This window comes from Sceloporus undulatus, chromosome 5 (genome assembly GCF_019175285.1).
Source record: "Sceloporus undulatus isolate JIND9_A2432 ecotype Alabama chromosome 5, SceUnd_v1.1, whole genome shotgun sequence".
Taxonomy (NCBI): domain Eukaryota; kingdom Metazoa; phylum Chordata; class Lepidosauria; order Squamata; family Phrynosomatidae; genus Sceloporus; species Sceloporus undulatus.
In genome coordinates, this window is record NC_056526.1 from 83,277,825 (window position 1) to 83,294,704 (window position 16,880).

A 16,880-nucleotide genomic window follows, 5' to 3' on the forward strand; every position below is an offset into this window, starting at 1 on the left:
ATATATTGTCCAGCTTAGTTTCAACCGGCTTTTGCCAATGTAAAAGTGCTCTTTAAAGCTATGGCATATAAACAGTTAGTTTTTCTTGGCTCAATAAAGTAATTAGCATGTAATGTAACATACTACATAACTTAAAAGCACAGAAAAGTTTGGATTTGTTTTTTTCACAGAATACTCTAAGGATTAGTGTTTCCAGTCTATAAGTGTGCTTATTTCCCAGTACTAGGCCAATTAGTTCTCAGATTAAGAAGAATCTCAACATCTTGTTGAGCCAATTTATAGATTCCAAGTTCATTTAATGCTGCTACAGCTGTAGGCAGATTTGAATTCAAGATGGTTCCACTTCTGTTATCAGCAGCTGACTGTAGCACATCCTTCAAAAGCAGGGCTGAGCCAACATTTAAGTTCAGTACAATACAAGCCTCCTTTATACTGTGGAAGAAAACACAAAAGTTGTCTTCAAAATTGTGGAAGAGTCACAGAGCATTTAATCACTACCTTTAATGAAATGGATCTTCCGGTTTCTTTTTCAAACAGAAGAACATTATGACATCTAGCAAATCATCTTTGAAACAAACAAACAAACAAACAAAAAACACCTTTTAAAATGTCAGGAGATGGGGAAGTGTTTAAAGAAAAAGAAGTCAAACAGTCCACTAAACACAGTGGATGGATTTTCCCTTTGTGGATGGCAGGTGTCTGCTCAAAGAAGATGCCTCAGTCTGATTTTAAAGGATCCTCCTTTCCCATTCACCCCTTTCAGAGGAATTCCCTGACTCTGTGTAGTATTTTCAGTGGCCCATAGTTACTCATGGAAAAGACAAGTTAAATCTACAGCACTATATAAATAAAGTTTAATAACAATAATAATAATTAGAAAGTCCTCTCACACTAGCCCAATTGCACACCTAAACTGAGATCCAATCCACTAGCATGCATCTCAGCTGATACATGGGGTGAATCTCTCATCAATAATGCTCATTTGTTGATCTGTGCCTTCAAGCTATTTCTGATTTATGGCAACCCTAAGGCAACCATATCATGGGTCTTTCTTAGCAAGATTTGTTCAGATGTTTCTAATTGCTTTTCCCCAAGGCTGAGATCATGTGACTTGCCCAAAGTCACCCAGTGTGTTTCATGGCTGAGTTGGGAATCAAACCCTGATCTCCAGAGTCATAGTCCAACCCTCAAATCACTACACCACCCTGGTTACCATTTGACTATTGTATTCCGGTTATCTGGTGAGAACAATGATATTACTTTTTAAATTTCTTCCACTTCCAAATTATTCCTTGAGTATTCTCCAATGGTAATTACCACTATCAAATTATGAGCTTCAAAAATTATTTCAAGTAAAAGGAATTAAATGCAATAGCTTTAAGCACATGTGGACAACTGTAGGCAGCAATGACCCATCAGATGCCTTGGGAGCACCAAGCTAGGGGCATGATATGCAGAAATAACATTTTTGTGCCCGTTCCTGTCATGTTCTGGCTAGCCTGCAAAACAGCTGAGTGCTTACATCCCCCCAATACATCACATTTCCCCCTATTTTCAATAGAATCTCAGCAGGCTTAATCTCACCTTTTCCTACAGGACAGAGAATGGCATGTGGGATAGAAAAAGTGTGTGTGTGTTTCAAAGTGGTGGGACAGGAGAGGAGGCCCCTATCTATTACTACATGTAACCCCTTGAAGATTAGCCCTAGCTTAAAGCTTTGCTGCTCAGAAAAAAAGAGAAAGGGAATATACACTGAGATTCATTCCATCTTTCATTAAAAAAGCAAGTATTCTCTTGAAACTTAATTTCTGACATTAATTAATTTAAGATAAATTTACATACTGTTTAAAATAATTCTCTGGCCGCTTGCAATAATGTGAAAATAAAGGGAAAAGATTCCTGGTCATGTCAAACTGTAGTTGTGCTGCTCCTCCTTCATTGAAGTGATTGGCCAGAATTATCTATATAAAGTAGACAGGTAAAAGGAGAATTATTTAACAATTCTAGCATTTTTATAATTAAGCACTACTGGCACAATACTTACTTCCTGATAAATGAACAAATCCACCTTCTCTGCAAGCATTTGCCAGAAGATTTTGAACAATGAGTAGCAAAGCTGCTGCTCTAGCTGTAGCAGTTGGTCTCTCAAGGTAAGCAGCAATGGGCAGGCAGTGGCTGACAAGGACATTACTGCCTGTTCAGACTGAGACGGCAGAGACAGCCACCTAAAAAAAGCAAAAAATTATCACTACAAAATATCTACATTTCCAACCTGCAGTTTCTTTGTTTGCTTGCATTTTGGAATGAGGTAAATGAGGCTGCTATTTGGAATGAGATGTCTTTTCTTCAGTGAGGAACCTATGCTGTTTGTATCTGTGTGCATCTGACTCGAGTCAATTGTAGGTGGAGCATCACTAGCAAACAAGCATATATAAAGATCTGGCTTGTACCAAACTTGCACCAAAAATACTTGTACTGTAATTGCAAGTATTTTTTGCACAAGATAACAACATTATCCTATAAAATGTTGGGGGCAAATGTGCATTAGGCTATATTGTTCATCTTTGAATTCTCTTGTTTCTCACACTCTTCTCTTCGAAACGATTTCTGTGAATTAGAAGAAACTAAGCTTTACCTTTCTTTTCGGTACATTTTGGCAGCATCTTTGACTTCTCGGAAGACATGATCTACTTGACGAGTCAGCATATCATGTTTTAGACGCTCCAGAAGGTTAATCATATCATCAAACACAGAGCTTTCCATCGAAGCCAGTTGTCCAAGCTGTAGTTTACTCAGTGCACTGCTGTCAGCACAAACCTCCAATGCAGCCTGCTGAAGCTGCAAGAAGAACTATACAGACATAGAGATCCAACTGTAAACACTACACCACCAAACATTCACAGTTGTCTAAAACAGTAGCACAGCTCCAGTTCTGGTCCCTTAGAATTACAGCAGTTTGATGCTTTGAAAATTTTTAAGTACTGTTCTTTGGGGGGAAGCAGACTGTAAGCCCCTGGTAGAACACATGCTATACATGCAGAAGCTTCTAGGTTCAACCACCTGATACATCCAGTTCTAATAAAGACTGAATAGACTGATATGAAAGAGAGACTTCTTACCATGGCAGACCAGGACTGAAAAGTTCATAAGTTTTTTTTCCCTGCCAATGACCATCTTCTCTTAGAAATAATCTGTAATCTAGTGATACAGCCAGAGCAGCCTCTCCCCACCCCAATACTATTCTTCTCATTTTGTCTATTATGAATTTTAAGAGAGTGAGGATAAAATTAATCTCATCACACACACCACTCAACCATCAACACTTCTCCTGGCCATCTGCCCAGTGCCGGCCATGTACACTCACACAAGTCTGCTCTCTTTGATATGCAAGTAGAAAATCAAGTCTACCTGGAGAGGAAGAACACTACTGAAAGCACATAGCTGCCCACAGCCACGTAATGGATCTAGGGATGCAGGATGTACAGAATTAGGCAGTATGCCGGTGGGGGGGGGGGGGCAAATGTTCTGCACATCTAGAGTAGACAGTGCTGAACAAGATGAACCTGATCAAAGATAGCTTTTATAGCCATGTATTAAATGTATCCAAAAACTAGAAGTCTCTTAACTCTACTAGAGAATATGAACAGCAGCTCTATATTATTAAGAACTCGTTGGCCTGTTACAGACTGCCAAAATAAAGCTGCTTCAGGTCTCTTTGGAAGTATGCTATTTAAATGATGCATGGGTCCTAAGAGTCCAGAGGTCACACCAAAGTCACACTCCATTCCTAAGCACCGGAGTGCAGCTTTGGTGCAGCTTCCGGACTCTTAGGGTGCATGCATCATTTAAACAGCATACCTCCAAAGAGACCTGAAGCAGCTTTATTTTGGCAGTCTGTAACAGGCCATAGTCATTTTTAAATCATTAAATTTAGTTTCAGTAATCCACAAATGGCAAACATAACTATACAAAATAACCACTTACAAGGTTGTCAGCCCAGTCTGCTAATACAGTTGCTATGTAGTTGACAGCATTTAGGATTGCACAGTACCGGAAAGCTAAAGGTGCTCTGGTCTCTTCCTTCATAACCTGAGTTAGTCTTATCCTGAAGTCATCCACCAACTCTTTCTGCAATTCTAGGAACTGGAGCTTTCTAGCAGCAGTAGGAAGGTGCTTATACCTATCTGTACAGAAGATTGCAAGATATTTGTTATTTAAATTATTTTATGATTTGAGGGCTCATGCTTTTCAAACAAAACATCACAATTAACTTGTACCATGGATTTTGACAGGTGTTTTTGCATAATATGAAATTAACCTTTCTAGTTTGCACAGCTGGGCCTATCTTCTTTGATTCCTCACATTTTGTAATTTCTGCCATATTAGAGAAGGAGCAATTTAACAACTGCAATAAAAGCTGACAAATTATTTAGGAAATATATACATGCCAGTTTTTATTTCTCCCTCCTTGGCTCAGATATTAATCAGCATATAAGCCAACTAAAGGATGGAAATGCAGAATCAACAAAGCACCAAGCAGAAAGGAATAGCTGAAGACACATCTGGAACAACTGGTAGATGAGCTAAAAATCCAATAATTGCAAAATATTTCTGTGCTGACAATTATCCAGTCTCCTATGGATATAAAAAGCCTGATCATTGTTTTCTCAATTATTAACTGAAGTTCAAAAGAAAAAAAATCAACAGGGGCTACATTTATTTGTTGAAATGCAAAGCGCATTTCATTTCCACCTGTTATTCCTTTGATGACACCACAGCCACTGACATGATGCTGATTTCCTTGTTAAAGATATGTTACAGTTCTTGAATTATTGAAGATTCAAAGCCAAGTGGCAGAGATGTTATAATTACCTGTGATAACCAGTAGCAAAGTCATAAAAGTTTCAGCACAGTCTGGAACTTTCATTTCATCTACATCAGTGATATCTTTGTACTGTGATATCCAGGCAGCTTCAGATGAAAGCATGGAGTCCATCTTTTGAAGAGCAACTGTCAACCACACAAAAACAATAATGAGTTTAAATATTTAAATACTTTTCACCTTAGCTGCCTTGCTATTCAAAGATACAGATTTTGTTTTCAGATGCAAATTGTGCCTTTTATAAATAAATTTGAAATGAAAAACAATATACAGTTATTCCTCAACTTTCTTGGGTTCAACTTCTATGTATTCGATTATTTGTGAGTTTGCCACCAATAATTAAATGGAAATTCGATCCTTGCCTTCCCCCTTCCCTGGAACCCTATCTCCCCATTACACCTGCTTTCCTCCTCAGAGACAGGGGAGCATAAAGGATGTGCACCTGATCGCTGGAGTTTGCCTCCCTGTCTCCGAAAACTTGAGGCTGTTGTGTGCTGCAGCACATTCATGCGGTGGTATGTTTCTTCCAAAGAAGGAGGAGTGGGGACCATGGGAAGATGCCTCTGTTTGTTCTTTCCAAAGGCGGAATATATTCACATGACAGCTTCATGGGTTTTGTTTTTTAGGTAGTGGTGGTGGCATTTGAGTAAATGTGCTCTGCCTTTGGAACAAACAAGCAGAAGAGCCTTGCATGGTCCTCCACTCCTCTTTCCTTTGGAGTAAACAAGACATGCTGCTGTCACAACACACAACAGCCTCAAGTTCAGGGGAGGCAGGGTGGCAGTGGCAAGGCCTGGCCACCAGGTATGCATTCTTCATGCTCTCCTAGTGCCTGGAGAGCCTGCCAGATACCTGCTTCGCAAGACTGAAGAATGCACACTTGGTTGCCAGGCCTTGCAACAGCCTTTGCTATTGTCCTGGGACCACCCCTCACCCAGGTGGGATTAGATCTGAGGCATTATGTATTCATTTATTTATAAATAAGGAAGCCCACTATGTAGGCTGAGTTATGGGGGGGAGGGGGGCTAGAAATATACATGGTTTTTCTACTTTTGCAGGAGCCCTGAGCCCCTAACCCCCGCAAACGTCAAGGGACAACTATAGTAAACACTGTACTTTTAAGTCAAAATGAAGATACTAGTTTGTAAGTTCTTTGGCATTGTTTTCTTTTACTTCATCCTTTACATCCTTTGTTAGATGTCCCTATGTTTTACTCTCTATGAGTCATATCAAAATCCATAACTTGGTCCCAAAACTTGCCCTCAACTTATACATGATGTCAACTTATAGTCGAGTATATACAGTAGGTTTCACTGAGCTTCTGTAAAACTTAATCTTCAATTTGAGAACTGTACTTCTATCACAAACCTGAGGAAGGGGGAAATGAACCTTAGAGGCTCAAAAGCAGCAAACAGTTACATGAACATGGATCTGGCTGGAACTCAAAGGTAACACCCTCAGTCTGATACTTTGGTGGTAAGGTACATTTTAATCTCTACCATTCTCTTTGTAAATTTGTTTTGCAGAAAATGAATTTCAAAGGACTCGAGTTGTATAGGTGTCCTCTGGAAAAAGCAGCCTTCTCCCGGAACAAGCCTCAGTAGCTACAGATCCACCAGACTGTTTTTAGGAATAGATACTGGCAGCCTATAATCCTGTTTTAGGGCCTGAACAGACAGGCCAAAATAAAACTGCTTCAGGTCACTTTGGAGGTATGCTGTTTAAATGATGTATGTGTCCTAAGAGGCCGGAAGCTATGCCAAAGTCACACTCCAGTCCTAAGGACTGGAACGCAGCTTTGGTGCAGCTTCTGGCCTCTTAAGATGTGTGTGTCATTTAAACAGCATACCTCCAAAGTGACCCAAAGCAGCTTTATTTTGGCTTGTCTGTTCAGGCCCTTGGTTAGCTAGGGTCTTTTGTGCTTTTGACAACTAATATTCCTGGGTTAAACTTCTGCCCTCCAGTGACCACCCAGCTAGGAAATTTCCTCCATACTAGGAAATTGTCTGCCCTTTTCAGAATGCAATTTTTAAAAAACCCTTTTAGATTGCCCAAAACACTGAAGTTCTCCGGACAGTATACAGGTAACTAAAAAGGAACATTATATATGAAGATCATAACTAAACAGTAATAAAATTGCACAAATCAAAATCAGAAATACAGAATAAACAGCATAGCATAATTAATAATTTTATACAGAATAAAAACAGCATAGCATAATTAAAACCAAAGTAACCCACCCAGTTAAAAAATGAAATAGCCTGCAGACCTAAAACCACTAAACACAATTCTTAAAATGGCAGAGAGAATAAAAAGATCCTCACCTGCCCCCCCCCCCCCGCCCGACAATAGGAACAAAGAGAATATCTTTGAATAGGGCACTCCATGGAGCATCAGCAAAGAAAAAGTTTTCTCGCAGCCACACTCCTTCAGTCATTTCATGAGGGCATTTGGACAGCCTCAAATGACTGTAGGGTCCAAGTACATACTATGAAAGGAGAAGCTCCTTTGTGTGACCTAGCACCAAAATGTTTCACACATTTAATTTTAAAACCAGTCCTTATGTACTGGCCCAGAAACAGATTGATAGTCATTGTAACTGAAAGAGCAATGTAATCCGTTGGCCTGTCCTTACTAACAAATCTACTCTCTCCTTCTCAAACCTGAAGTTTCTGGATTGTATTCAAAGGCAAACCCCATATGCAGCAGTGGCAGGAAGAATGACTAGAATATAATGTATTTCCCAACCCAAATATACTTTGAAAGCCTATTTCTGCATTCTCTAGTTAAAGAACCTGATCCTATTCAAATCAACTGTTCTCTAAAGTAAAAGGTTAGGATTGCTTTTGACCACGTAAATCCCCTGATAGCACCTTACATTTTCTTTCCACAGTTAACCATCTTTGAAAATAGGTTTCTTCTGATAAAATGTGCATACAGCTGGGAAAGCTGCTGAGATATCCATGAACACCGTGCAGCTCTCTCTCAAACAGAAGTACCTCATCCACCAGGTGACAGAAGAGGCTGTCATCATACAACAAGCAAGGAATGTCAGCAGCCAACTTCTCCAGGATCACCATCACCAAAGCTCGGGAAAACTCCAACTTGAGAAGAGATAAAGAGAAGGATTAAGATGAAAACAGCAAATGCGGCTGTATTGCTCATACTGATATCAAGCAGATTAAAAAGAATATAAATGCTTACTCTTGCACTGACTGGAGAGCCTGCCCTGTCCAATATTGGTTGGACTTTGTCATCAAGAAACTTAGCATGATTTCCAATCCACATGAGCACCTGGGTTAGGTACCATTCAGGCTTTTGAGGAAGAAAAAAAGACTCTTAATACATTCAAGAAAAACAACCTGCCTGTTGCTCGATCAAAGATACACACTTCTATGACAGATTACAGCACATACCCAATGCAAATCTATATCACATTACAGTCTGTTGGGCCAGTCCTCCATGTTGAACCCATAATTTGTCAAATGGGAAGTTTCCACATGTGAAGGTTTTTCATGAATAAACCAAGAATTTCATTACAGCAGACAATAGGAAAATGGGGTGCATGACAATAAAGAACATTAAGTGGACAAACATTATTTATTTAAATTTATATGAAATAACACTTGATTTGAGTAGCATTTTAAAAGACATGGAAAATGCCAAATGTACATTGATCATCCCAGGGTCTGCACTTGGTGGCCAACACATTGTAAGCACTGTAAGCAACACATTGGGAGCACTTTCACTTCTTCCCAAGTAAGGGGTAGAATATTGTTTGCATATTCTTCTATACAGCTTTGTTAGTTAAAGGGCTAGTCTTGACTTGTGTTTTAAAGGAAATTTGAAAAATTAGAGAACAGATAAGGAACACATGAGAGGCAAGCCCCAGAAGGCCTCAATAAACACTTTAAAAAGATTGGTTTTATTTTTAAGAAAAATATTTTGTACAGCAATACCTCACCTTGCTTAGAACATTTGTTTGCCTATTCCCTGTGAAATGATACTTGAATCTTTTCTGAAGAGGAGCCACCATAATCTGTATGGGTAATATAACAGGTGGAGTGGGAGGAAGAAGGTACTTTTCTGGAAGCTGCTTTGGTTTGGTTAATAGTTCATCTCTGAGATTAAGAGTCAAAGGAAACTATCAATAGAAATACAACTTTATGATGAATTCTTTAATTCTGACAACATGAATGTATGGTTGAAACTATGCCAAATTAGTTTAGCCCCAATGAAATCAATACAAGTGTTGTGTGTAAGGATTACCTTTTCACAGACTTTAGTGGGACCCTAGCTTGGCCTAAACGCAACCCTAATGTCTTAACATTAACATGCTGCAAACCTTGCCTCTACTAGGCCCTGGATACTGTGAAACTCATAGGTCCTATAATGCCAGCAGTGATGAACTGTTCTATATCTTAAAACTGCCCTGAAAGCTATAGCAGAAGTTTTGGAAGAGTTTGTCTCTCCAGAGTCACAGCTTCCCATCCTCATCCACCTGTGCTGAGGCACATAGCCGAACAACTCTGTCAAAGCTTTGGTTGATGTTCACGTAAGAGGGATGGTTGTTTGTTTGCTGTTGTTGTTTAAAATGTTCTGTGCTTTCAAAGAAGAAAACTGTTCAGATGCACACAACTGAAGACTTCTTTAGGCTATAAACCTGGATTGGAGGCCAGACAGACAAATGCTGGGGATTATTGTAAGCTTCTCACTTGCCATTTGTACATTCCTGCATGACAGTTTTGAAAATCAATAATTCCAAAAATAATTTATGTTGATGAAATGAAGCAAGCCCTACCTTAAAACTATTTCCACTCTTAGTTTGTACAAAACTGTCTGACCTATAGAGTAACCAGTTCTTTTTCTGGCACCGGTTCCTCTGCTTTTAATAGGATGTTGATCTGTAGAAGTTACCTGTTGATAAAGCTTCACACCATTAAAAAAACCTTCACCTTCTTGTGTTTCACAGGAGTGTATGACACTGCTCCACCCCTGCACACACCCCTGCACCTTTGATAGAGTGCCCAACTTGGATACAGGCTGCTATACCTTTAAGCCGAAATAGATTGAGAAGCAGGACAAGGTATCATACAACTCTGTGAAGCCAGACAGAGATACCTGTCTTTCCTTACCTTTCAAAACTGAACTTTCAGGTGCAGCTGTTCCCAATAATCCTATATTTGTTGGGAGTATATGCATATATACACTAGAAAGGGAAAACATTTTTAAAGGATACGAAATTTGCAGTTTCAGGAGTTGAGAAAAGAGCATCTCAAAGTTACTATATATCTCAACAGCATTGGTGGGTGCTCCAGTCAAGCCAAAAGGCTGGGATTGTGCTGGTCCAACAAATGGCCAATGAAGATGAGTTAAAGCCTCCTCAAAATCACTGCAATGGAGGAACATGTATTATAATTCAGCAGACCAAGTGAAAACTAAGAAATTGATAGAAACAGAAGAAAATCCAACTGAAAAATAAACCTTTCATTTTCTACCTTGACAGTCTATCCTTCAGGATCTTGTGCCAGAACTGAACAGTAGATCTCACAAAAGAAAGAAGATGAGAACAAGATGACTCCTGCAGCTTGATATCCAGTTCAGCCATAGATGCTAAAGTAGTAGCAGCCTCTGGAACATTGTTGGTCATAAGATATTGCTGAATGTTGTCACTAAGAAAGAGAAACAAAAACGTGACCAATGTGCAAAGACCTTTTAAACATTGTAGTAGATGGTCCAAACATGATCAGATATAACAGGAGCAAAAAACAGAAAAGAGGACAATGTTACAGAGATCAAAAGATTATCAAGATAAAATTGCATTTAAAGTTATTTTAAGAACTTTAACATCAGAATAGAATAGAAATGTGTTTTAAATGTTAAAGATATGAGGGGCAATATTAAACTACGTATACAAACTCTAGATATTCAGCAATGCCATAAAGTAATAGACAAGCCACTGCCATCGCTGAACCTGCTCAATTAACAGAGACCTACATTGTTCTACTTTTGTTAAGTATAAGGTTAATGAATATTTATCTATAACTGTATCTATATATTGCTTTAATTAATTAAAATCAATAAATACTAAATGTATTAATCATTTATAGGTTATTTTCTCACATGCCCATTGCAGCTTAATTTCTGATAAAATACCGGGTAAAGCAACATAAAAATCCCTAAAATAAACTACAGCAAAGGCTTTCTTGCTAGCAGCACTTACAGAATGGCCACAGTCCAATGAAGAATTAAGCATGCTTAAACCCAGGTTTCAATAAGTATACTGAACTGTATGTTAAGACTGTAGCCATGAACAAATACATGAGCGAGTACAGTGGTGCCTCGGGTTACGAAATTAATTCGTTCCGCGGCCGCTTTCGTAACCCGAAAAGCCTTCGTAAGCCGAATTGCCATAGGCGCTAATGGGGAAAAGCCGCGTTTCGTGCGAAAAAGCCGAAAAAAGCACCAAAAATTTTCTTTGTATCCCGAAAAAACATTCGTAACCCGGAACAATGATTTCCTATGGGATTTTTTCGTATCCCGAAAATTTCGTAACCTGGGTATTTCGTATCCCGAGGTACCACTGTATTAGAAAATATTTGGTGGGAGTTCTAGGGGGAAAAAAGAGCTTGAGATATTTGCATATTGAGTCCAACTGCTGCATCTCTCCTAGAATTTCGCTTCAGACCATGGCTATAATACCACTGGATGGGGTCTGGCACAAACAAGACCCTGAGTACACACTTAGCCCTCCTGACTTAAGCACAAGAGTCCTTTCAAAAAAATTAAAATTATACTAAGCAGTGGTTTGGGAAGAACTCAAGGGAAGGGGTTACATTTATCATCTCCATCAGCAGGATTTTTACACTTTAAAAAGGGCTACACACATGTTCCTTTTCATCATGGTAAATAAGTATTTAATGGCTCTAAATCTTTCACCATAATATGCACAACAAAATAGGATATATTTTTTAACCTTAATTCCTCTATTTGTGAAATCCATTTTAAATAAGCAAGGTGCCGTTCAACTTCTTTTACTTGATTGATCAGTAAACCAAGATCCTCCATCCATGGCTGGGATGTCAACAAATGGTTATTAATTGAATCATATAAAAGGCTTTCCTTGTCCAGAAGTTGACTGAGAGACAATTTAGAGTCCTCTGCATTCTGTAAGGCCTGCTGAATTCTTTTGGGAACTTCAGATGAAACTGTAAGCACCTTTATAAAGACAGAGAGATATATGAAAAAGTAATAGGTAGCCACACTTCATAGGACATTTCCATTATACAACGCAAAACAGTATTAGCATAACATTTTGGCCTATTTTAGATTTAACCTGACACTAGGGGATTAATTAGCAGGAGGGTATGGAACTTGATAGAACCTGCAAATCCTCCTGTATCAGCTGAGATTTTACATCAAACACATAGTCACAATGTTGCAGCTACAGTTTAGCTCCCATCCAACCCCAGAAACCGGTGCTGCAGGGCATGGCTGAATGACCAACCAGCTTCTGCTAGTGAGCAACACTACACTGAAGAGTTACAACAGGTTCTTGATGTGGTCTCTGCTTCTGCTTCTTAAAGTGTCACTTGCATTGGGAGGAGGCTGGTCACATCACCCTGAAACACTCCACCTGACCATAGTACAGACCTCCATTGCTCCAGACAGCTGACTGGCTTTTAAAGTGGGTTTCAGGTTCATTCGCAGTTAAATGGGCAGTAGAGCCACAATCGTAAATGAGAATACAAAGCAGTTATGACATCCTTAGTCTAACTTACAACATCATAACTGAATTATAAGATGCCAGACACCATCTTCCTTTTAATCTTTTGGAGGTAGTCACTACAGAATAACCAAACACAAAAGAGATAAGGGACATTCATGAAGAAAAGAGCACCCTAGTTTCTAAATCCTAGTTTCAGTTGTTATGCCATGATTTTTAAATCTTTTGATTACCTATAAAAACTAGATGATGAATATATGTATTATTCTACATTATATCACAAATGTTATTCCACTGGTGAAATTTTAGTTAAGAAGCATTTATTCTAGCATTGCAAAATATACCTTAGATGGTTTACAACAACCAAATGCAAATGACAGTCTACATGTGAAATACTTTTCTTCTACTACTGGAGAAGCACTGTAGTTCATGAGAGAACTGATAGATACAGGACTGGAAAGCCTGCCATGGGAAGTTCACATCTGCTAACTCCCCTCAAAATATGCATATCAAGATCTAGACCAGTATTTCCAACGTAAAATATATTAAATGCAAGTTAACTTTTTTTTAAAAGTCATCTCCAATGTTAAAGAACAAGAACACCACCAACTGCGCTTCTGTACTTCTCATATTATGCATGTTAGATCTATTGAAAGCTGTTTCTGAGATGTGAATGTGAGGCTGGCTCAAGAGAGTGCTACAACACATACAGACATCAGAATTGGAAATTTGTGTGAGGAACTGTGTGTCTATCATGCATTTAACTACTATATTAACACCTTTAATATATGCAACTCACCTGTTCTTCTAACTTTATTTTGTTTTCTGTCAGCTGCTCAATAAGTCTGCCAAGCTTGCTTAATGAATCGCAGTCAATGCCAACCTCCCTTTCCACAAATTCAGACACGTAAAAAGGTATGTCACAGCTCTCTGGGTCTCTAGGCGTTCTCTCTTTTTCACTCTTAAGGGCTTCCTTCTCAGCATCACCTGCAGTACTGGGTTGGAGAAATTTCTTGTTAACTCCCAGGGCAAAGGTAGCCAAAGTTCAACCCTGGGACCACATGTAACCGCCACATGCCCCTCCTGCCCCCCTCCCAACCATCCTTTCTAGCAAAGGGGATGAGTTGCCTCTTCTGGAAGACTCCAGGAACAGTAACTCACATTCTTATTAGATCAAACTCCTCCTGCACAGTTTACCATAAAAACACCTATTTTTCAACACCAAAATTGAACTTTCATCCATTTCTAAATTTCTCCCTCCATGGGAGAGCATTTTTGGCAGTCCATGCAACCTTTCAAGAGTTTGAGGTTCAAAAAATTCACCCCTAGCCCCATCAAAATTACACAACTGTCCCAGAGCAAAATTTACCATGGAGGTTTGGCAAATACCAAGAATGATAGACATTACATTAAAAACTCAGCCAAAAGCATCCAATATAACAGGTCCCACTAAAGAAGAAAATGAAATCTGGGAGAAGTGTATGTACTTAAAGCACCAAATACATTTTCAAGAGAATAAAAATCACAGTATTTCCACCAGGAATGATAAGTTCAGAGTGGCTCATTTAGAAGAATACACCTGGCATTATGGATGGGTCAGTCCAATGGAGGAAAATGCCTGGTTAGTACGTCATCATGAAACTGGTGTATCTTTGTTGATCATTTCACACTATCTGCATTCTCAAGATAGGACATTTATTCTTCCTTTAGAATTGGGGAAGGTATACTAGCTATAGCCAAAGTCTCACAAATTCCCTTCTCTTTGCAAGGATTAGGGCCAGGATCAAACATCTACATCTTGAACTGCCTCCTGAGCGGGGACTGTTCTCCCAATGCAGCCCACCCACCTTAAACACCCAAAAAGCCTGATCTGGAAGTCTGGAAAAACCTGTGGTTTCCAGAGACATCAAGAAAGAACATTCTGTTGCCTTGGCACAATGTTTGCAGATTGAGGCGTTCATCTGTGTCTGCTTTGGTTTAATTTATATAAGCATCTCACAAGTTATATTTCCCAGGCTACTGATTTCTGCCCTGGTGGCACAGGGGTTAAATGCCAATACTGCAGCCATAAGGTTGTGAGTTCAGTCCCAGGGCTCCAAGGTTGACTCAGCCTTCCATCCTTTCATAGCTCGGTAAAATGAGTACCCATCTTGTCGGGGGGCAATTGGCTTGCAGATTGCAAACCACTTAGAGCAGCGGTTCTCAAACTTTTGTCCTCCAGATGTTTTGGACTCCAGCTCCCAGAGTTCCTCACTGTTGGCCAAGCTGGCCGGGAATTCTGGGAGTTGAAGTCCAAAACATGTGGAGGACTAAAGTTTGGGAATCACTGGCTTACAGAGTGCTGAGTTCACTATTAGGCAGTATATAAATGTAAATGCTATTGCTATATAGTTAGGCCTACACCTATCTTTGGCCATAACTTTAGAATCTGATTCCTTTTGTGAGCTGCCTTCGATTCCACTCCAGAAGAAAGGCAGCATGCAAATAAAATAAATGCAAAGAATTTTTCTTAATGGTGACACTTCTTAGTCACCAATAAATTATAGTGGAAATTGTTTTACCAGAGATCTTGGCAGATAGCTTATTGACCCTTTTGAAGAAGGCCTCAATATATTCGCAAACTAAAATATGTCAGGTTTTTTAACAATTAAATATAACTGAGTTGCATTTGGAGATGTGTCTCATTCCTAAGTAGGTTCTGCTGTTAGTGATCCAGTTTTTGCTTTCTTTGAGAGTACTCACTGAAATAGCTGGGCTTCTTCGGGATCTTTTGTATCTTCCATTGGCCCATCTTCTTCCTTAGTTTCCTGTTATGAGAGGGAAGCATGTGAGTCAAATTCCTTTGGTTTGTGATCTATATCCAATTTCAACAACTATTTCCTTCAAAGCTTCATTATGTTTAGATGGACAGACTTCTAGATGGGCAGACTAGAATTAATATAACAGGAAGAAAACCAACCAGATCTTCTGCAGTGGCGGTTATTTGAAGCCATCAATATTTCAGGCAGATAATGGGGGAAACATCATTTCTGAAGTGTATAAAAATAAATTCTCTGTGTAATCGGAAAAGGAGCTGCTCTATTAGTAGAAAAATCTGTATTTATGACATATTTCTACTATAAGATCAAAGAAAGAAACAACAAATGGCCTTCAGTTGGACTGAAGAACAATAATATGATACAACTGGAAAGACAATAAGGATAAAGAGAGTCATATATAGAGGTATTAGTCAGAGGTAAAGACTGATATTGAATATTATGAAGCCTGTATTCCTGTTTATGCATTATATGATATAGGACCCTCTTTGCTGTCCTTCTGCCAATGAGTGAAACATTTTCTATTGCAACAGGCTTTCAGGAATTCTCTCCAATGAACGCATAATGATGCGCTATCTTCTTGGTTTTCATCTTCTGACTTTAATGGGTTTTTAATCCATTAGGACTGGAGCGTGGTTTTGGCGCGGCTTCCGGCCTCTTAGGACGCATGCAGCATTTACACAGCATACCTCCAAAGTGATCCGAAGCAGAATAGAGTGGCACTATTACTTCCCTGGTTCCAAATTAAATCTGCAACAGTTAGCACATATGTGGGTGCGCTCCCGTTTAATGCGCAGCCATGCGCAACGCATGTATAGGTAACCAGACGCTGCGGAAGTGGATACGAACGTTAGAAATACGCCTAGGGAAATGGCGAGCGAGTTCACAGACCTCCTCAGGAAGCGGCGCTTCTTCGCTTTCCGGCGACAGCTGTGCCATCTCTGGACTGCGCAGTCAGAACTCCCTGCGATAAAGAATGATTGACAGTTGGGTTAATTAAAATATTAAGTGTGTGACTAGAATGCACTAATCAGAAAGTGTTCACATAGGAGTTTATCCAGAAGACTGGGACAGGGTTAAGAGTAATGTTGCATCCACACTGGAGGAATAACCCGGTTTGGTAGCGCTTTAAATGTGTCTTGGCTCAAGGCTATGGAATTCTGGGAGTTGGAGTTTGTTGTGGGCCCAGAGCAGAGCTCTGCTCCGCTCTGGGCCTCACAACAAACTCCAACTCCCAGAATTCCCTAGCCTTGAGCCAAGAAAAAGAGTTAACGGTACCAAACCGGGTTATTTCCGCAGTGTGTCTTAGGTGCATTAAAGGCCCTTTAAGAGCAGCAACGAACAAAGGGGCGCGCGAGGGGACCACTTACCCTCTCAACGGCCTCCACGCTCTGACCACGCCCCTCACGTCGACGTGTCGGCGGAAAGCTCCGCCCCCTCCACCAAACCCCTACAG

At 39.7% G+C, this 16,880-nt stretch overlaps 1 protein-coding gene across 1 annotated transcript; it reads right to left on the minus strand.

Moving 5' to 3' along the window:
- Positions 1 to 100: 100 nt before the first annotated feature.
- Positions 101 to 16,880, minus strand: RINT1 (RAD50 interactor 1). The gene is made up of 16 exons (XM_042467077.1): positions 16,795 to 16,880; positions 16,316 to 16,388; positions 15,351 to 15,415; positions 13,408 to 13,603; positions 11,859 to 12,100; positions 10,381 to 10,554; positions 10,122 to 10,274; positions 8,847 to 9,003; positions 8,087 to 8,197; positions 7,761 to 7,986; positions 4,873 to 5,010; positions 3,985 to 4,184; positions 2,636 to 2,850; positions 2,045 to 2,225; positions 1,843 to 1,961; positions 101 to 432 (listed from the first exon to the last, which is right to left on the minus strand). Exons 2-16 carry the CDS (start codon positions 16,361 to 16,363, stop codon positions 210 to 212), a joined length of 2,448 nt encoding a protein of 815 aa, XP_042323011.1. The 5' UTR covers positions 16,364 to 16,388; positions 16,795 to 16,880; the 3' UTR covers positions 101 to 209.

Bases quoted from the DNA above. Each gene is read 5' to 3' on its own strand.
- RINT1 (XM_042467077.1), bottom strand. From the start codon at position 16,363: ATGGCACAGCTGTCGCCGGAAAGCGAAGAAGCGCCGCTTCCTGAGGAG. The intron at 13,604-15,350 runs GTGAGTACTCTC...TCTCCAACCCAG, and splicing joins GAAGAAGCCCAGCTATTTCA to TACTGCAGGTGATGCTGAGA. The intron at 10,275-10,380 runs GTAGAAAATGAA...CCTCCATTGCAG, and splicing joins CTGAAGGATAGACTGTCAAG to TGATTTTGAGGAGGCTTTAA.